Source organism: Protopterus annectens, chromosome 2.part1 (assembly GCF_019279795.1).
Source record: "Protopterus annectens isolate FY-2018-M chromosome 2.part1, PAN1.0, whole genome shotgun sequence".
NCBI lineage: Eukaryota > Metazoa > Chordata > Ceratodontiformes > Protopteridae > Protopterus > Protopterus annectens.
Window position 1 is genome coordinate 120296362 of NC_056729.1, and position 22308 is coordinate 120318669.

At 37.2% G+C, this 22308-nt stretch overlaps 1 protein-coding gene across 2 annotated transcripts in view; it reads right to left on the bottom strand.

Annotated features, from left to right (window-relative positions):
• Positions 1–227: 227 nt before the first annotated feature.
• The window catches only part of FSTL5 (follistatin like 5), a 3739468-nt gene continuing 3717387 nt past the window's right edge, over positions 228–22308 (bottom strand). For both annotated transcript variants that reach the window (XM_044062069.1, XM_044062068.1), the window contains one exon: positions 228–3692. In XM_044062069.1, coding sequence (XP_043918004.1) covers positions 2990–3692 — 703 coding nt within the window. In that variant the 3' untranslated portion in view covers positions 228–2989. The remainder of the gene's footprint in view (positions 3693–22308) is intronic.

Sequence of the window (22308 nt, forward strand, 5' to 3'; positions counted from 1 at the left end):
ATTAAGTTACCATTAAATAAATAAATAAATAAATAATAGTGTTCAGATTATCACAGCATGCATTTCTACTACACTGTGGTGTACGTTTATTTTGCTTCTATTGCATGAAAAGTTAATACATGTTCTTCTTGTACTGATGTCCAATTTGCAGTCTGTAGTTTATCAGTCAGAATAAATAGTATACTGTAAGGATAAACAAATAAAACATAAATAAAAACAGCAGCACATTTTAAAATGTCGGGGCTTTTATTTTCTTTAACTGTCAATCATGTTCTACATACCAGACATATACATGGAAAAGGTTACACCAGACAAATAAGTAGGAACACAAAGCCAGTGGTTTCCTATCAGACACGTCCATAATGTACTTTTCATTCATGGAAAACAATGCCATAAAGGAAAACTGCATAACTCATTTTGATTTGCTGCTAGATTGTTTTTGCTTTTGATATCTACTTGCCACATGAGTTTACTATATGCTACTGAAACAAGTTCTCTCTCACTCAGCCTAAGGCAATTCTATATAAAGATATTACAAAGCTATAAAAGTTATATTCCTAGGCATCAGAGCTGCAGCTTAGGCGAAATGTATGCCAAATGGCAGAAATGTTTATAAAAATATTTATCCAAATTTCCATTAACAAAATGAAGCCATCATATGACTTTGTGAGCTCCTGTTAACAGAAAAAAATGTCAGTAATGAATTTGCTGAGAAAGTGTAATTTATATTCAGTGGGCCATTAAACAATGATCAGGAAAAGTCTGGAAATATGAAAGTACATCAAAGACCTGACATTACAGAAACACAACACAAACTGCATAGACTGTCCATTCTTTGTTTCTCTGCAAACCCTGATATGGTGCCTTCTGTTACTGCACCTTGTCATTTGTAAGTAAATATGAGAAATATGAGCAAACACATTCATTTGCTATGTCTGTGTGATCTTGGGGATGAGTTTTACTTATTTTTTATGATAAAATGTTACAATAGTTTAGACAAATGCAATAGCTTCAATATACCTTCTCTTCAAAAATTATTTTTACAGTCAAGGTATTGACAAAAACAAGCTGCAAAAAAAGTTATCAGTAGGAACATGTAACACCTAGTTTTGTTTAGTGTTCTATATCTTTTTTATAAGTTTAAGTTTGCTAAATCAGTGGATTCCAATATATTTTCATGTCCCCTTACACTGACCCATTTTGGCATACAAGTGCATTTTCCTGACAACAGGATCATTTTTTATTTTCCTGAAGTGTAACTGGCCATTGATGTTAGAGCTCCTAATTCTAGCATTCAGTGTATGTTTGAAATATTGCTGCTTCTTCTGTCCTGCATTTTTATACATATAATTGAAAGTTTCTTTCTTGTCTCTGTTATGCTATCAAAGTTCCACAATTTCTTTTTCTTTACGTATAACAAATTTTGTCCTTTGTGTCAAAACAATCAACTGTGTCACCATTACATGAAAAATAGATTAGAGGCTAAAATGCTTTACACCTTTCTATTGCTCAACTCCTGGCCTCTTGCTGTCATTTATAGCAGTGATAGGTTGGCAGGTAATAATTATTTACAGGTCTTGCTGTGCTAAACAATACTAAATGAAATTTTTGTTTCATTAAACACCATGCATGCATGAAATGAGGTGTTACTGCACCTTTACATGTAAAACAGGTGTTTTTGTCAATTAAAATTAGGCATTTTTGTCTATTCAAATGTGTCTGTTTCCAACAAATGTCTGCCCTTTGTGTGCATCACAGTTTAAGATAATTGAAACTTGCTACCACACTATCAGCTGATTCTGCCCCAGAAAAGGCTTAACAGTAAGATCAATGCATTGATTAATATCAACACAGCTGATTAATAGTCACAACAAAGCTTTTAACAGATTTTAAAAGTGGCATGATGAAATGCAAATTGAAAAAGATCCCAAGCTGCATGTATTCACGTGATTTAACCACAAAATAAAACATGCTGCATTATCACCTGTCATATAGATTTGTTTTCCATTCCCAGTCACTCACAGATTTATTTCTTCTTGATGTACTGGTGTTTTGTTAATTTGATGTTGTTCCAAGTGTGTTTTCTAAATAAATGCCAGTTACACTTGTTTTATAGATACATATTGCCAGCAGCAGATTTATGAAATCATTTTCTTTCTTTGTTCTTGAATTTTTGCTAAGCAATTATTAAATAATGAAAAGTCATTACAATTTTACCTAAAGTAACAATCTTTGCAGCTTGTAGAATAAATGCATATAAACAGATACAACCCAGACTCTTAAGATATCTGTAAGAAAACACATATTAAGAATAAGTGAAAACTGAGTACAGTAAATTATTTCTGCTTTTGTTTTCCTTTCTTATCTTGCCTTTTGCAGACTGTGTACCATTAGCACAGATCATGAACAATGGAAATGCGTTTACATTTTTTTTTCTCCCACTACGAGTAATTCACAGCTGTAAAAGGAAAATTACAGAAATTATTTTGCCTCCCTGTGGGTTTTCCTTCAAGGCACAGAAAGATTAATTAGCATATGAGACTTTGATGTACAACTTCACAAATTTAAAAGCCTGGCAAGTGCTCTGATTTTCCCCTTACTAGAAGCAAACCCTTCACCCTAATTGAGTATAAAATCTATAGATCAAATGCATTATAACATACAACTTGAAATCCTCTGCAGCCAATGCAACTTTAAATGCTTAAGCTAGATTATGTAATAGCTACAGAACTGCTTCTAGCATATCATTGAAAGTATCCTGGATTGGATACATCACCATCCCTATGCACGTTTTGTCAATCGTTTAACATTTTGTAACGGCAGCAAATATTGAAATGTGACTATGTTTAAAACCAGTCTCTACTTGTTTTAAAGAACCTGAAAGAGTTATCATTGACTGCTGGTTTAGAATACCGAAAGAGGAAAACAGTATCAATATAACAATGGGTCAATTTCAACTATTCACCTAGTGGTTTCCTAATCTTTTCAGTTAGACCTCTCCAACCCAGATTACTACATTACCTCTCTCCACTTCAGTTATCTCACAATTTAACATATTAAGCCGTCCATCTAAAATAAACAAGGACTCCTTGGAGGGGGTCATCAGATATTGACCAAAAAGGCCACTGTCAACTATAATGCGGTTCTTACTATTCCAATGCCAGACCTCAGGTTTTACTGGTTCTTTAAGACTTTTGATCATTCTAACTTTACCAGAAGACAAGTCAACACAAAGTGCGTCAGTCTGCATACTGGAGCTGGCATAAACGTTATACTGGTGGGCCTCAGTGAATGATGGCTGAAAAGCTACATCAGAAATATGGAGGTTAGTATGTATGTCAAAGGCTGGCTGTATGTCTCCCCTGATTGTAATAAATTGCACCCTCATAAGACCACTCTCATCATCGATGCTGACCAGGTAATGCCCATCTGGAGAAATGTATGGGCTTCCACTTATGTTACCATTGTATCCGATAATGGAGTCTGTTACACTGTCTACCATTAGCTGTGGTGATATGGCTCCTGTTGTATCTGGCTGGCACTCAATAAAGTAATAACCTCCAACGTGAGTATATGCCAACGTTTTGGGAATACAGTTATAGTCCATCAGGCTTATGGTCTTGATATATGACATGGTTTCAAGGTCAATCTTTTGTAGAGATGGTTCTGATTTATGAAGTATGAATCCAAACCTGAAAAATAAAATCTAGTTTAGTCAAGAGACTGCACATCCTGTATTTAAAATAAACTTAAGAAATACAGCCATAGTAAATGATGTGAAATAATGCAATGCAGCAAGGATAAAAATGTTAAAACCAAAACTGATGTACCACATATTTTGTAAGTTACTTATACTGTTTCTTTAAGGAGAATACTGCTATACATTTCACAATGAAAAGCATCACAATTAATATTTGGATTCTCATCAGCTTTAGAAAAAAAATGTGTATTAAAATTGGGCACCCAAACCGTAATCTCAAAACTTTGTGTTCCAGGACTGTGAATCTAATTTATTTTTTGCCCCACTCTACAAGGATCAGTGACCATAAAGGAAGTATACTAAGAACATTTTATGTGGGAGTAAAATTCCACATAATAGTCCATGGAAGGTTTAGCTCACCCTGCAATAATAACTTTGAAAAACAATATTAGTAGTTTCAGCAATTATGGTCCAAGAAACTGGGATAGGAGCTACCAGTGTCTAAAGGCAGTCAATAAATGTCAAGATAAGAGAAAAGGGCATTTAATATGCTTTGTCTTTTATTCTTTTTAAAACATAGCATGTAATAGCATGTTCTGTGAATGAAATATCAGATAACATAATTAAGCCATATTTTTCATTACAAAACTACAAGATTAATGAAAGATCACATTACGATTAATGAAAGATCATATTTACTTCCTGTTTCAGTACTTACCCTCAGTAGGGACATAATATTTATGATCTACCAAAAGTGAAGACTAGCAGTGTTCTGTTTTGTAATTCTAAATACTTCATGGTATGTATACCATTTTAATCTGTTACTCAGAGTGTCAGTACCTTTTGATAGCTTTAGTATGAGAACGATTTGTATCAACGAACAACTGCTGTTGTTACACTGTTCATACAGGGACAGGGGGTAGTTCTTTTGCAGTGTTTTGCAGTGATTGTCTATACAAATCATTATTCGGTATCTTTTCTGGAGAGTCTTTACAATGGATTTTGATACAACTAATCATTTTTTCTTTATCTCATGTGAAAAAAAAAAACAGAATCTTACTTAAAATTTTTATATCTAATATCCAGTCTCTACAAATGCCACACCAAGCACATTGTTAGCAGCAGAGTTTTGATTCTCTCCCTTGTTATGAGTCTGTCATGATTTAGTGGCCATAGCTGTTCTTTCTAATACTGTATCAATACTCCAGTTTCTGCTTTGTTCAGACTAAAATATCCATGGTTACCAAACATAGCCTTAAGTCCACCTGCCTTGATAGTAAACTAATGCTGCTGCTGCTGTTCAAATCTGCCATGAAACCACAGAACCCACAGATGCCCCACAGCGGTTCCTATTTTTTTATAGATAATCGTGCTACATCTTGATTACTTGCTAACGTTTATTAAAGCTACATTAGGCTTCGCCTTCATATGTATGTGTACAGTAGTCCAACTATTGCTTAAACAATCTATCATACAACCAATTTTTTTATACTGGACCCTAAAATGCTCATGTTCTAGCATTTAATGTTGCTACGTTTGTGTAAAGGACAGCTTGCTAGAAAGTTCTTGCTAGAAAAGTCTTCCTGCAGAACTGTTTATGACTAAAATGTGTTGTTTTAAGTTGTACTGTCATCTACTTGTATGTTTTTTCTACGAATTTCACTTGAATTTCCACCAACACCAACAAAGAAGCTTTCCCAAGTTTTCTAACAGGGTTCTGTCTACCGGAGTTTTTTTTTTTTTTTTTTTTTTTTGCTGAAATAACAAGTGAGATGATACTGAGATCAACTACAGAAACATTATAAATATAGTTCCTTAACTACAAGTTTATTTATTTATTTATTTATTTGCAGTTGTTTAACCAGGATAGTCCATTGGGCCAAAAGAACCCATTTTGAATGGATACTAAGTTCAAGGATACTTTTATAAAACTGATGATACCTTGCTTGTGAGTGAAACTTCTTAAAGATACTTTGCTTGTATATTGAATTTCAGATTTGAGACAACAATCCCATAGTAATTACAAAGTAAAGGGAACTAACAGAGGATTTTCAGCCCTGTGTATAAAGACAGTCTATAAACACCAACTCTGTAAGCCAGGAAAGGAATATCAAATTCACTGAGAATAACTGAAATCCAGACATATATTCTTAGTCTTATCTATACAGAACTCCTACAATGTGATTCATTTAATCTACACACATTGGACTAGGTCACTTCTAGTATAAATAGTAAAATCTAGCTAACACACAATTTCTGTGTATGCTGTCTCAGCCAAAATAACTTAAATAAAATTTCCCTAAAATCCAAATCGACTGTCAGCTTGCATCCTTGACTATGTATAGCAAAACATGAGAAGGAAATGCCTCCTTGCTAAACTGGTTACACAGTAAAACATTCTCCAATATTCTCTCTACTAAAGTCTTTACTAAAAGACAGATATAGGGCAGATTGTTTTCACTGTGTTTAGAGGAAGAGATCAACATTATATTTTTTTACTTTCTGGACTGACAGTAATTTTTGTCTATGTTCCTTGGCTGCTTTAGTAATGTGGTCTCTGCTGATCACTCGACTGTGAGGTCCTTACTGTCTAAGTGATGTCCATTTTTACTTCACCTCATGTTTCACCTAGATGCGTTTTCCCTGCCAATTATATATTGGTCTTGGTCCCATCCATTCCAGTGCCACTGTGGTGTCCTAATCATTAATGTCAGAAGGTGACTATAATTAAGGCAGCTGTGGAAGTTTCTTGTGCTCTTGCAAAGAAGATGTCTTTCTGTTATGACCTAAAACTGATAAAAGGTGGTACATGTGGGTCACTGTGAGGCCTAAAATGCCCTTCCAAGTCATGTGTGTACACATACACACATGTACATACAAACACACACACACACACACACACACACACACACACACATACACGTGCGCGCACACGCACACATGCACACATACATACACACACACACACACGTGCGCGCACACACGCACACATGCACACACACACGCACATGCACACACACACACACACACACACACACACACACACACACACACACACACACACACACACACGGTCTCTGATCCTTGGCAGCACTGGATTTTATTTCTTCCCGCTGTACTGCATCACTGTTACTTTCAAGCTTTTGCCTCTGCTTGCTGGCTGAAAAATGCAGCCAGTAAATGGAACAACCTCTCATTCTTTCCTGCAAGGATGGCCAGCACCCCCTCCTCCATTTCTTGAGCTGCTACATGCACTTAGGCCATCTTAGTCATAGGCAGGGTTTCATTCCCATGTGTCATGGAGCTTAATCCCTTGTTTTCACTCTATTGTTAATTAGCATAATCCAACTCATAAGAATCCATAGATTGGAAGAACTACTCATGCTAAAACACAAATGCCCCGAGATTCCTTGATTTCATCAATGCAAATGCCTTGGACCAGCTGTTCGACACCTCCACAAGAGTTGATAATATCTTGGACTTGGTATTAACCAACACGAGCAATCACTGCAGTATCCCTCCAGTGTCATCCTCCCTGGTAAGATCTGACCACAAAGCAGTCACTTTCAAAGTCATTGTCTCCCCCGGCCCTGCCCCAGATAGGGACAAACAAAAAAACTTCTCCAAAGCTGATTACAAGTTCCTGAAGGTTTGTATAAACAGTTTCACAGCCCCCTCCCCCTCCATAGGAACTGGCATATATGTCCAAACCTACACCAAGGTACTATACTAGAATTTATATAGCTTCATTGAATCAGGAATACCCAAAAGGACAGAATCCTCCTCCTCCAGGAAGGGTAAACCTGTCTGGTGGACATCTGCTATAAATAAACTATACAATAAAAGGAAAAACAAATTGCTGTCCAGGACCAAGAAGGAGCAGGTGCCTAACTGGAAGCAATCTTTCCTTAGCCTAAGCAAGCAAATAAAAGCACTTGTGTAATCCTTCATAGAAAACTTTGAGTCCAAACTGGCAACATCTTCTAAAGACAATTATAAGCCCTTCTTCACATATGTCTGCAAACTCAAAGGAAGCACTCAGATCTGCTCAGAACTGGTGGTCAACGACAACACATACACAAATGCTGTAGATATAGCCTACCTGCTGGCAGACAGGTTCAGTGAAAACTTCACCCCTCTGTCCCCCTATCAGTAAATTAGGACATCCTCAGCACCTGCCCCCTCTCCTTATTTCTAGGGAGCAAGTCATCACTGTTCTCTCAAAGGCAAAAAATGCAGACTCCATGGAAGCCGATAACACCCCAGGCTGCATCCTACATGAACTCAGGCAGAAACCTGCAGCACCATTAGGCACCCTGTTCAAGCAAAGCCTGTGCACTGGCTTCATCCCAGCTAAGTGGAGGACAGCCACTGTCATCCCTTTGCACAAAGGAGGAGCATCGACCGATCCAGGTATGTATAGACCCATCAGCCTAACTAGCCTGATCTTCAAGGCCATGGAAAGGATTATCATAGACCTCATTAACAAGGACATTGGCAACCTCCAAACACTCAATCCCACTCAATTTGGTTTCATCAAAGGGAGGTCATTACTGTTAAATTTGTTTGACTTCTTTGAGACAGTCACCAAAGCCATGGACAAGGGGAAGACGATATATATTGCCAACCTTGACCTGGACAAAGACTTCGATACTATTTCCCACTCAGGTATAATAGATAAACTCTCTATACTAGACACAATCCATATGTTACCAGATGGGTAGCAAACTGGTTCACTGATAGAACCCACCTAGTCAAAATGGGGAAGCCCCCTCAAGCAGTAGACCCGTAACAAGAAGTGTACCCCAGGGATTGGTCTTGGAGCCTCTGTTGTTTGGGCTATACTTTTCTGAGGTGGAGACAAAAAACAGTGGGCTGTGACCGACCAAGTCTGCAGATGACTGCAAGTCGGGCACTGTCATCAATTCCCCCTAGTAATGTGGACATCCTCCAAGAGGGTCTCACCCAAACAAATGACTGGTGCCAGAAACATGGCCTCAAACTGGATGCCAAAAATGCATCATCATTCCCTTTGGGAAGAGTGATGTCCCCACAAATTATCACATTAATAACAAGGTCCTAAGCACACAATCAGTCGTGAGGGACTTGGGCACCCAGGTTGATAGCCAGCTAACTTTTAACCACCATATTGCCTCTGTTGTATGGAAAGCTTTCTACATGGCCCACCTCATTAGTAAGGGTATCTCATCCAGAGACAGGGAGGTCATAACATCCTTGTATTCTTCCCTTATAAGACCTATTATTGAGTACAATGCCCCTTTCAGCATGTAACTCACAAAGTCCATGCAGCAGCTGGAGAGACCACAGGGGTTCCTCACCAGGAGAATCCAGTGTCTCAAACATTTACCCTACACAGAGGGGCTAAAAGCCCTGTCCCTCTGCTCTGTCTTATACAGACTCCTCAGAGGTGACCTCTGTCTGACATGCAAAGCAATCTCAGCCCCACCCCCCTTGATTGGACTGCTGCACATCCACAAGTCAAGCTCTACTCGAGTAACTCACACACACAACCTCAACCTGGTCTATGACATCAATAGGACTTGTTGGTAGGACAGATTTGTGTCCCAGAGACCCCCCCCTTCTATGGAATAGACTCCATCTCCACGTCAAGCAGAGTACTTCATTAACCCTTTTTAAGTGCAACCTGGATAACTGGATGGGGAACAGAAAATACACCAGTGAGATTCTGCCTGCATCCCTGCTGGACAGGGGCATCAGTTCCTGACTTGTTGGAACATGGGTTAAATTCTTGGCTAGGCTTGTAAGGGCCTCAGGGCCAATATCCTAGTAAGTTCATATGGTACTATGATCCCATGATGACTTTGAATGGTTCTTATTGCTATAGGTGTAACCTTTACTTAAAAGGAAACATGATTACTAAGGATAAAGGACTGCTATAATAATATACATTTTATGTGTATATATATATATATATATATATATATATATATATATATATATATATATATATACACACACAAAAGTCCACTTCACATGACTGAAAACTCAAAATACTGAAATTCATTTGACTGAGACCACAATCCTGAATTTGTAAAACAGTGAACACTCATTTGACTGAGTTTTATTATACTTCATTATACTGAAAGCTTACAATGCTGCATTTCAAAATACCACATTTTAAGCCATAGACATGTGTGTTCCCTTTTAACTGTGAATTGCTTAACATAATAAAAAATGCACAGATCCGTGAATACCAAAACATTTCATCACAAATAATATTAACATTCACAAAACCTAGGTTCACATTACCAAATAAACCGTGCAAATAACATCAACAATTCGTCACATGAAATGTAAACTATAAAAGAAAAAAATGCACAGATACAACACCAACAACCACTTACTTACCTTATTAACAAAAACTGGATGGTATAAAACCAAACTATATATTCTAACCCTGGGATCACACTACAGTGGGGAAAAGGGCATATACCCTTTACTTATTTATTTTTATTTATTTTATTTATTTATTTGCATTTATTAACCGGGTTGGTCCAGCTGGGTAAGAATTACCCTTTTTTAGTGGAGACCCGAGGGGAAAAGGCCCAAACAGACATACAAATACATACGAATAGAGACAAATTAACAATATTACAGAGGAAAACAATATTATGGGTACAATGGATAAGAAAAACAAACAATGAAAGTTTGAGAATATGAGTAAGGTAGGCCAGAGGCATGCATGCAAAATATTTATGAAAAGGTGTTAGTAATGTACATACTGCCATTTGATATTTTGAAATTCAGCATTGTAAGCTTTCAGTATAATGAAACTCAATCAAATTAGTTTTCAGTGCTTTGAAAATTCGGGAATGTGGTCTCAGTCAAATGAATTTAAGTAATTTGAGTTTTCAGTCATGTGAAGTGGATCCATATATATGTATATGTATATATATATATATATATATATATATATATAGAGAGAGAGAGAGAGAGAGAGAGATATTAGAGGCTAAATAAAATACAAAAAATATATTTACCCTTCTTAAGAAATTGTGAGCATTATCCCTAAGTATTTCAAATGGCACTTTATAAATAAAACCTTCCCGTGTATGTTTCTACTGCAGTTTAAGTCACACAGACAACCAATAATAAATTATTTTCCCTGCTGTTACCTAGTAGTTTACTACTGACACCATAGTACGACACAAAATACTAAACCTGAAGATGAGCCCTTCCATGTCTTTGTATTTTTCAACATCAGCTATAAAAATGTGCTCTCAGCTTTCAAGGCTTAAGTGTTGTAGTTCAATGGTAGCTAAATAAAAAAATGTTGTCTAAGTAGCTAACATTGACTGGTCCAGCTACAGCCATTATATTTACAGAGCTTATAAAGAGATCTTCCAAAACTAGCATGCATCTATTTCTGTGGACTTGCTTATGAATTAAAAAAAGTAAGGGATACTATGAAAACTCAATGTTCCACCCAAGTCAGTGTTACTAGTCACTGCACTGACCAAAGTAGCAGATATAGTAGTCCTAAATCAGCTTTCTTACTGTCTATACAACTTTCTTCATCTGAAAAACGCCTATTGTAACTCCTGTAAAATTCATGGAATAGGAATAAATTGCTTTAAAAGTTGGTGACTACATCCAACCTGACAACAGTGACAGCATGGATGTGAAGTTCTTAAACAGTTTCACAGGGACTGACACCATATTCTACAATGTGTAAATCAAATGAAAAAAAATGATTTTAAGAACAATGAATTGCATACCTGGAATATAGAAAAAAAAGATAAAAGTTCTATTGCATTTGATATAATAGATATTTCTGCACTTACTCCCCACTCTATCAGAGTTGAGTGTTTTCAGAAATTTTTGGTGGATGTGAATCAATTCACTGCAAAAGATAAAAACCTGTGGTGGAATTGATGGAGACTGGGTCAGTTAATAATTATATTTATTTTGAGGATCTTTTGTCCCATCAGCAAACTGGGGTGGTCATGGGTCCCACCCTTTCTTCAATATTTGTAAATATACAGTGGGGAGAAAGTACATTTATTTCACAGTCCATTTGCCCAGTTATGTTCTTTTTACTTTAGGTTTTTGGATGACATCTGTATGTTTTGGACTGAAAGTGCTATAAGATAGAGGGTTTTATTTAATACATTAAAGCAACTACAGCATACTTGAAATTCCCACGTAAGGTATTTATGAATAATATTTATTTAGACTTACAGACTTTTATTGATGATGATATGAAAGACTTACTCAAATTCAGTCTTGCAGTTCAATAGTTGTCATCTAGTTCACAAAAAAGAGCTATTGTTAAGGGTCAGTTGGTGTAACAAGCCAAGATGGTTTCAGAATATAAGACCTTCCTTTTGGAATAAGAAACATGAAATAATATGTTGTACATAAGAAGGTATTCTGAATAGAGTGTTAAGCACATCCTTGATGAATATTACAAAAAGAAGTGGGTTTTATCACTCTTTGGTTAGAGAAGCAGAGCAGGGTCATAGTGGTTGAGTAAATAGTAAAGATTCCTTTGATAATGCATTGGTTATGACAAACAGCCTGGATTATGATAATATCTATTGTGTCTGTGGAAGGAATTGGAACTTGCTTTAAAAGAACAATGAATTTGGTGATAAGATTATAGTACAGACTGTGTATTGTATTTACATGTGGTAAATGCTTCAAGAACTATTGGAAGGACTTGACTGTACTTTTATCAGTAATAGCAAAAAATGGGTCACATACAGACATAATAATTGTAGTCAATGCTGCTATATACCTGCCATTGTGAAAATTAATGGATAGTATATTAAAGCAAAGCGATACTGTAACTGTATATCTTAGGGAATAGTGTACATAGTTGTGTGCCAACAATGCTATTGTGTTTGTGTTAGGAAGTCAGACAGGATGTTAAAGGAATGGATGTTTTAGCATTATCATGGCATCAGCTTCAAAAAGAAAAATACTGCTCTCTTGAAATGCATTGATAAAGATCCAAATCACCAAGTTTCTTTTTTCTGTAATGGAAAAGGTTGATAAAAATTCATGTGGCTGCCCATGGTGGGAAGTCTTGAAAATGAGGGAAGTTTGGTGGCAAATTAAATTAGATGCATGCCATATTCCAGGACTCAGTGATGTGGTATCCATCTCTAGTGTGTTAAAACATTGTTCACTGGCAAGTTAAAGTTTAACTAAATCCAAATTTGAAATGATTTAATAACTGATTTAAGTTTAAATATACCTTCTTTTAGATAACATATTGGATATAATATAATGGGTCATATTTTTTTACTTATCACTTTTTATTAGTTTACCATTGCTTCTTTAAGATATGTATTTTTAAATACACTTGACGAATGCCAGCATGATAAGGATGAATCAAGATGATTGGATAGAATGGGTCATGTAGTGGGTTGGAAAAGTTTTAAAAATGTGTAATTTAAAATGATGGTTTAAATTCTTTTGATAATGTCCTATTGAAAGGAGATGAAAGAACGTATCCACCACTATTGTTTGTATTCATAAAGCAAGAGTGATGAACATTCACAACTAACATGTCAATACTTTTATGTCTTCAAGGCAACAATACCAAAGAAAAAGTAAATAATTAATTTCAAACTTCAAGTAGTTTTCTTCAGCCTCAGAAATTAGGATTGTCACTTATGTAAAACTCCTCACTGTTTCTGTCAAAAAAGTCTTTGTGCTTCTTTTTCAACCAAACTATCTTCCTCTTAATATTGCAACACCTACCAATGATCTTAGTAAATATCATCTTGGAGCAGGTACCCTTATTGACATTAACTATTTTGATCTCTGTAAATGGTACATGCATTTATCAAATGATAAACAGATTTACTGCAGGTTTTCCTAGCTCTTTATCTGTCCTCTAATGTTTACTGGCCTAAAAGTTTGACTGATTCAGATGGCATAAAATATTTGCTCCTGATTATCTCACAGCATCCTTGGTCTGATTAGCAGCCTTAGGCATAGGAGAATGTTGGTGTAGATATAGGCACAAATGGCTACTGCTTGCTGTTTGGCTACTTGACTTGGGAGAGCAAGGCATCTGGATTAGAGGAAAACCAGTAAGTAGAGAACAGCAGATCTGTAGTTGGCTGACCCTAACACACTGTCTTATCTCATCAGTTTTAAAATGAAATCAGTTCCTGTTTTGGATATATCTATAATATGTAATGATATTATGATGTTCATGATGATATGACCATTGTGCTTATAAAAATATACTCTTCAAGCTCAGCAGGGCCAGATAACATGTTTGGGTGCATTTTATGCAAAATTAAAGAATGCAGAGTGAAGTCACTGCTATAACTGTTAAGCAGATCTCAGCAGTCAAGCAGGAAAATCCAATGTCTGGGTGGTAGAAAGGAGACTTTGAAGATTATGTTTGGATTGGTGAGGAACAACGCAGGTCTCGTGCATACCATTGAATAGTGGAGCACCTCGTTGCCCTTATGTGGATTCTCCAGAACTATATTCTTGGTGATGATGAGTAGTATGAGCACCCAAGGCCAGCACAGCTTGCATTTGCCCCTGTATTTCCTGAGAAAGAGCCATTTACACACTTTCCTCCTTACACTGAGTATATTCAGAATGGACATAGTCTCCAATATATGTACCTGGCCTTCCTTTATGCTTGTGGCTTTGTTGGCAGGGCATCAAGACATGGTCAAGCTTTAGAAAGTATCTAATTTTGGGATGTGAAGGATGCATTTTTATTATTCACAGATGGTGTCCCCTTGCTGAGAACTCTGGCTTACAACCAAGCAGTTCACTATCAGTGTATGTGTTTTGGACATCTCCTTAAGATACCCACTTTGTACCTTCCAGAGGAGTTGCCCCAAAAACATACTACTGTGAAGAAGCCTTGATGCAGGCTTAAGACACATTGGAGGAACTGTAACTCTTTACTTCCCTGAAAGCACCAGAGGATCCCAAAACAAGCAGCCTGAGATTGTCATTGCTGATATATCTGCTTTTCCCTATTCAGCTTGTAATTACTGTTACCCACACAAGAAAAAGCAGTTCACAGATGAACGGACAGAAAAATGGATGAATGATGCAAATGCTTCAGATGCTAGGTATACCACAGAAAAATCATGGGATGTGTGTGTTTGAACAATGGAGTTACAACTATAATGGAATTAACTGGCTGTATTTTCTATTTAACTGAATCCTGATTACAAAAAATGAATTGTCATTGTTCTGAGAGTCTGAAGGTAATTGTAGAACTATGTGGGATTGAGAGGGAGTGTGAGGACATTTTCTGATGACCCCAATGTTGTACAATCTTAGATTTAGTGTATGTAGAAATGTGGCACTGTAAGATGCAAGTTCCTTTAAGCAATAACATTTTTTTTATGTTAAAGTCTATGCTATTATCAACTTTTTATATATGGTATATTATGTGATCTTTCTCAAATGAAAGACATTTTATAACTATGAAAACATTGCATATTTTGTAATGTGCAAATTATTTACTAATACCTTAATCAAACTGCTTAGCTACACAAATAATAACATCTAGTAAAACTTAAAAATTTTGCGAGAGATTCAGTCTTGTTTGCAAAATACCAGTAATATGCTCAGTCGCTAGTGTGTGGTTGTTGGGCTTTTCCCTGGAAGGCCGATTGCTAGTGTGCTGGAGATTCCCCTTCCCCTTTCCCTGTGATGTTATGACCTCAGAGTTAGCATACCATAAGTAGAGTGGTGCGGTGAATGCAGGTGTGGCACCACCCCCCGCCCTTGTAAAAATGTTCTTTGTTAATGATTTTGGAATGCTGTTCACAGTCCTGGGGTTTCAACTGTTTGTGACTGATTATTTATGAGTCAATCGCACATGAACTGGTATCTTGTGAAGCTGCTGATTTACAATAATACTGCGCAATACATCTGGGACTTTTGAGATGCTTTTATGACAGAGCCAAAAGGAATATAGCATAACTTCTCCTCCCACCTCTCTAGACCTCATAAATTTAAAGAGTGCCAAATGCTAACCATCTTCAACCTGGATACATTCAATAATTCTCTCTCTGCTGTTGAATGGTTTTTCCTCTCTTCCCTACTGCTAGATGAAGCTTTCCTTCAATTCAACTCCCTCTTACTAAACATTCTGAACTCCCTTAGCCCTCCTAGAACTGTTAGAGTCAAATCACGGTGTTCCCTTTGGCTCTCCAACTCTAGTCGGTCTCTTATCCGTAACAGAGATTGCTTCTGGAAATTCTGGACTAAGACCAAATCTCCCACACACTACCAACAATATAGGGAACTCTGAAATTTAACCAAAAAAAAAAAACTCATAAACTCTGACAAAAAGAACTACTACCTCTCACCCCATGGTATTGAACCCAGGAACCCAAAACATTTTGGAATGTTGTCAACAAGATTATCCACCCAGGAAATCCTTCAACTTCCAACCCCTGCCCCAATAACACACTCCTCGAAACCGCTTCACTTTTCAATTCATACTTCATAGATACCATCAGCAAATGTATGCAAATGTTCACCCAACCAGCCGCACACCTGCTACCATCCCCAACTGCAAAACAGTTCTTTCTCACTAAAACCCATTCCAACCAGCTACATCAAAAAACTTCTTATCAAACTTAAACCAGGTTCCCCTTCAGCTGATAACCTGCCACCTCTCTTCCTTAAATCTGCTGCTGACTTCATAGCATATCCTGTTTCCATCCTCATAAACCACTCAATTAGTGATTCCACTGTTCCTGCTCTCTGGAAAAAGTTCCTCCCTATACCAATCCACAAAGGTAGAAATTCTGTTGAGCTCTCTAATTATCGGCCTATTGCCATACTCTCTCCCCTCTCCAAAATTCTTGAGCACTGTGTTTATAAACAAATCTCAGCTTATCTTTCTTGTGAAAACTTAATTACCCCTACTCACCATGGCTTCTGCCCCCACTATAGCACCAATACTGCACTTATTTCCTTTACTAACTTCATCTCCCTAGCTAGAGACAATGATAAACTAGTGTCCTGCATCTTTTTAGATCTCATCAAAGCCTCTAACACTGTCTCTCACCCCATCCTCTTCTCCAAACTCTCTCAACACAACCTCTCCTCAGCAACAATCTCCTGGTTCAATAGCTACCTCATAGACAGATTGCAATCTGTAAAATAGCTATCTGCTCTTTCTCCTTTTCTCCCCATCACAATTGGTGTCCCTTAAGGCTCTATTTTAGGCCCCCTCCTTCTTAACATTTTAATAACCAACTTCACACATCCTGTCTTCAGTCTTCCCTCATACAATATGCAGATGACTCCACCATCATTTCTATCGCTGACAGTCACACTGACCTACTAACCCTGACACAAACATCTTTCAACCTCAGGGAAACATGGCTCACTAACAACTAACTCATACTAAACTCTAAAAAGACAAAACTACTTCTCTTTCTCCCAAAATCCCTTTACCAGCTTAAATCGTCATTCACGATCTCTTCCCTCAACAACACTACGATCATAGCTGCATTACACACTAAACTGCTTGGAGTAATAGTGGACGATCAACTAAAATTTGACCTTCATGTACTTATAGCCTAATGGTTAAGGTATTTGCCTTACAAATACAAGGTGCAGGGTTTGAGTCTCACAAGGGATAACTGGCTAGGCTTGCAAGGGTAGTTAGCCTAGTACTAACCTATGGACTGCATCAACGAAAGCTTGGTTTGGTCTATAGAAACAAAAGGTTCCTCACACTGAACTCCAGGATCTCACTAGCCCAAACTTACCTTCTCCCCAACTTCTTTTACAGCTCTCAATTTTTAACCAACTTACAGTCTTCACACTTTCCAAACTTGAGACAAGCTACAACAAAGTCAGTAGATTTGCAGCCAATTTGCCCTCAAGATTATACCACTGTCATGCTCTCTAGACACTCAGCTAGCTAGAGTTTCCTAGCCAACTCTTATTTACCCAACTTATCATTATCCATACTATTTTGAATAAGCCCTCCTCTTCCCTAGTACTTCCTCACTTGTCTCTCTCCACAAGTCCCCTCGATCCCTCAGAAGCTCTGACCAATGTCTCTTACAAATTCACAAACCTAAATAGTCTATTGGACAGAATCTCTACAGCTACTTCCCTGCTCTTGCACGGAACAAGCTCTCCATGAACCTTAGAAACATTTCCTACATCTACAAATTCAAATAAACTCTCAAAAGGTACCTTAATAGCACATGGATTTGCCTCTGTAATCATCCCACATGAACCCACCCCTTCCTCTATCACTATCCTCTCTATTCCTCCCTTCCCCTACTACCATAACTCACTTAACTGCTCTGTATTGTATTATCTGAAGATAACCCAATCTGTTATGCAAATTCATTCAAATGTTTTATTGTATATTTCTTTGATATGTTTTTTCTTCAGTGTTATAATGCCTCCTACTATATTGTACTGTGGAGCTTTATCTACATTTGTTTAACTGTTTTTATTGTAATTTTTTTTCTCTGCATTCATCTACAATTTTGTAAATTTTCTTGCTTACTTGTACTGTGAAGCTTTTCTCCTCGGGCCTCCACTGAAAAAGGGCTTTTGTCAGATGGACTACCTGGTTAACAATTGTCAAATAAATGAATAAATAAATAAATAAATAAACAAATACTTAAATTCATAAATAAATAAAGTATTCTATAAAACTATGCATTATATTTGACAACCGAAAACTAAAAAAAATTATTTATATATAGAACATGTACAATAAAATTAGATATCTATTTCCCTGTATATATCACAGTTTAGTCTACTTTTTGAATTTAACTTATCATAATTAAGATAATGTTGAGAATAAGAGTGTATCAATTCATGGAGGAAATGATTCACCTCTGAATGGTTTTTTGATAGCACTGCGTCCCTAACTTTGTGGAACATACATACTTTATACACACACACACACACACACACACACACACACACACACACACACACACACACACACACACACACACGCACACACACACACACACACATATATATATATATATATATATTATATATTTTTTGTCACACACATATATATTTGTTAGTAGTATCAGGACTGTAAATATCAATTAACTGAGAAAATTAGGTTAAGTCATTTTGCAAACATGAAGCAAAACAGGAATGGTACTAAAAACAAACTTCATAACTATTGTCATAATAAAACTACATGAAGTGAAATATCAGATCATAATTAAAAGTAGAAATAAATGCATTACTTTCCAAGCAGTAGTGAGCAATATGATTATTTGCATGTGTTGGAATATTCCATTATAGTTGTTTATGAGGCAATATAAATGAAACACAGAATGGTTGTGCTAAATATTTTCTCAATGCTTACATAGACTGGATAAAAACATAACATCTGGTCTAAAGAACAGTCACGGTGCTCATCATCATCATCATCATCATCATCATCATTATCATCATCTCATTTTTTTCCTATTTTTCTACACGGGGTCAGAGTGTTGAATTAAATGCTGCCACTTCTAATTCAGCACCACTTTCCCAACCTTCTTTGGCAGTCATGCCTTACTGTCACAGCTCTTCTATTACACAATCCATCTATCTTTTTACTCGCCATCCTTATTTCCTATTGTCTTCTTCTTGTTTTCCCCAAATCTCATTCAGCAAATTACCTTCTGCTTTCCTGCATAATCTGTTGTCTTTGATATTCACTGCAAGTGGAACTACGTCGACTTCTACTCTGATGTCCTCATTTTTTCATCTGTCTCACAGTGTGCATCCTACCACCTGACTCAGGCACTTCATCTCCATTACCTGTAGCTTCCTCATCAGCTCTGTCTTCACTGCCTATATTTCTGTATTGTGCAGTAGTACTTGTCCTACCACTGCTTCATACACATTATTTTTCAGTTTCTTTGGTATTCTTCTATCACTGATGCTCTGTGCCAGCTGGTTGCAACACCTCTGATTTTTGCTTGGTTCTCCTCATTCAGACTTCTCTTCTCCTCAGCCAACCCTCCCATATACTTGTAGTTTTTAACCACTTTCACTATTTAAATTAGCATATGTTTTAAATTTTCTGATGAATACATTTCACTTTGCAAGCATCATAAGTATCCTACCATTGACTGGGGAACATACATAACCACTAACATGCAGGCTAAGAGGTTCTTGTACTTTGTCAGTGCAAATGCTCTAAAACAGCTGGTTGGCACACCCACTAGGGGCTCAGATATCCTGGACATAATACTCACTAACATGGGGGAGCACTGCAACCCTCCCCTCCCCCATGCAATGATCCCATTGGTAAGATTGGACCACAAAATCATCTGCTTTTAAATAAATATAAAGCCAGATATCCCATCAAGCTCAAAAATGCTAAATAATTTCTCCAAGACAAATTATCTCCTTCTAAGCAATCGCATAAGCAATTTCAAAGCTTCCCCAAACACAGAAAACACAGAATCCTATGCAGAGGTGTACAACAAATGCCTGGTATAGCCACTTAAGCAGGTGTATAAAATTGGCAGTAACAGACTGGATTAAACCCAAGTCTTGCTGGAAAAAACAAGCCACCCTGGTATAAAAAGACTATACAATAAAAGAAAGAAACTAATATCCACAAATAAGTGGGAACAGGCTCAACAGATGATGAAATCCCTCGCTAGTCTAAACAAACAAACAAACAGACAAACAAACAAACAAACAAACAAACAAACAAACAAACAAACAAACAAACAAGCAAACAAACAAACCAGAGCTTTAGTAAAGTCCTGAAAAGTAAATTATGAAGCAAAAATACCCTCCCTAACCAAGGAAAATCACTAAGCATTTTTAAACAAAGTCCAAAATCTTAAGGAAAATTCTCAGCAAAGCATAGAGCTGGTTGTGGATGACACCACCCATACACAAACAGAGGAAATAGCCAACTTGATAGCTGACAGCTTTGAATCAAATTTAACCTGCTGCCCCCACTAAGTGGTCCCAAAGTATACCTGCCACTGTTCATCAGACTATTATCTCAAGAGAACAGGTAATCTCTGCACTCTACCAAAAGAAAAAGTTGGACACCAAGGAAGGAATCTCTGTGCTCTCTAAGGCTAAAAACACAGCATCAATGGGATCTGACAGCATCCCATGTTGCCTTTTAAATAATTTCAAACATGATCTAGCAGGTCCACTTGGATTCCTAATTCAACCATAACCTCCAGACTGGCTGTATTCCACCAGAATGGAGGACAGCAAGAATCATCCCTCTGCACAAGAGGGGATCATCAACCAACCCAGAAAATTATAAACTCATAAGTCTGACTAGCCTCATTTGTAAGGCCATGGAAAGAATCATTATGGACCTTATCAACAAGGACACAGGTAATCTCCAGACTCTAGACCCAACCCTTTTCAGATTCATTAAAGGTAAACCATGTTTGTTAAATCTGGTTGACTTATTCAAGAGGGTCACCAACACCATGGATGAGGGAAAGACTACATACTGCATAACCTGTCCTGGCCAAGGCATATGATACAATTCCTCACTCTGGTATTATAGAGAAAATCTCTCAACTGGACATAAACCCCTATGTCACCAGGTGGTTAGTCAAAATTTCTCACCAACAGGACACATAACTGTCAAAGTGAGTGAATTCACCACTACAAAGAGGGTAGCCACCAGTGGTATACCACAGGATTCTGTACTAGGCCCTCTCCTGTTTGATACTTATTTCCCATAAGTCAAGGCAAATGTAGATGGCCTTTGGCTGACCATGTTCTCAGATGACTGCAAATTGGGGGCAATCATTGAATCATCAAATGATATTGATATACTGCAGAAAGGATTAATGCAGATAAATGATTGGTGCCAGAGCCATGGATTAAAACTAACTGCAAACTTATGGATAATTATTCCCCTTGGGGAAGCAAATACCCTAACTAATTATAGTACAGGCAGCACCCACCCAAGAGTAGACCCAGTAGTACATGATCTGGGTACTCAGGTTGATAGTAATCTGAACTTCGACCATCATGTGTTCACAGTGGTGAGAAAGTCCTATGTGGCACAAATCTAAGTAAGGGCATGGCATCCAGGTCAAAGGAAATTATAACTCCATTGTACTCAGCCATCATCAGACCAATAATTGAGTACAATGTACTTTTTTGAAGTTACCTCACCAGATATCTGCAACAACTACAGTGACCACAGAGGTTTCTCACCTGGAAAATACAGGATATAGAAAACAAGTCCTAGATGGAAAGATTGAAAGTTGCATCACTGTATTCTGTCTCCTACAGACTACTAAGGGATGATCTATGTCTGACCTACAGGGTAGTTTGAGATACGGCCCTGATGGAAATGTTACACATTCGTAATTCAAATAGTACAAGGGTCACTCATTCCAGGGATATTAACCTTGCCTCTAACATAAATAAATCATATTGAAGGAATAGATACATCTCTCAGAGACTATTCCTTCTCTGGAACAAGATTCCTGTTCATGTGAAACAAAGTCTTTCCCTGGCCCTCTTCAACTGCAACTTAGATCAATGGCTATGTAATTATAAATTTACTTTGGGGGTGGTGCCCATGTCACTCATGGACAGAGGCAATAGGTATTACACACTATAGC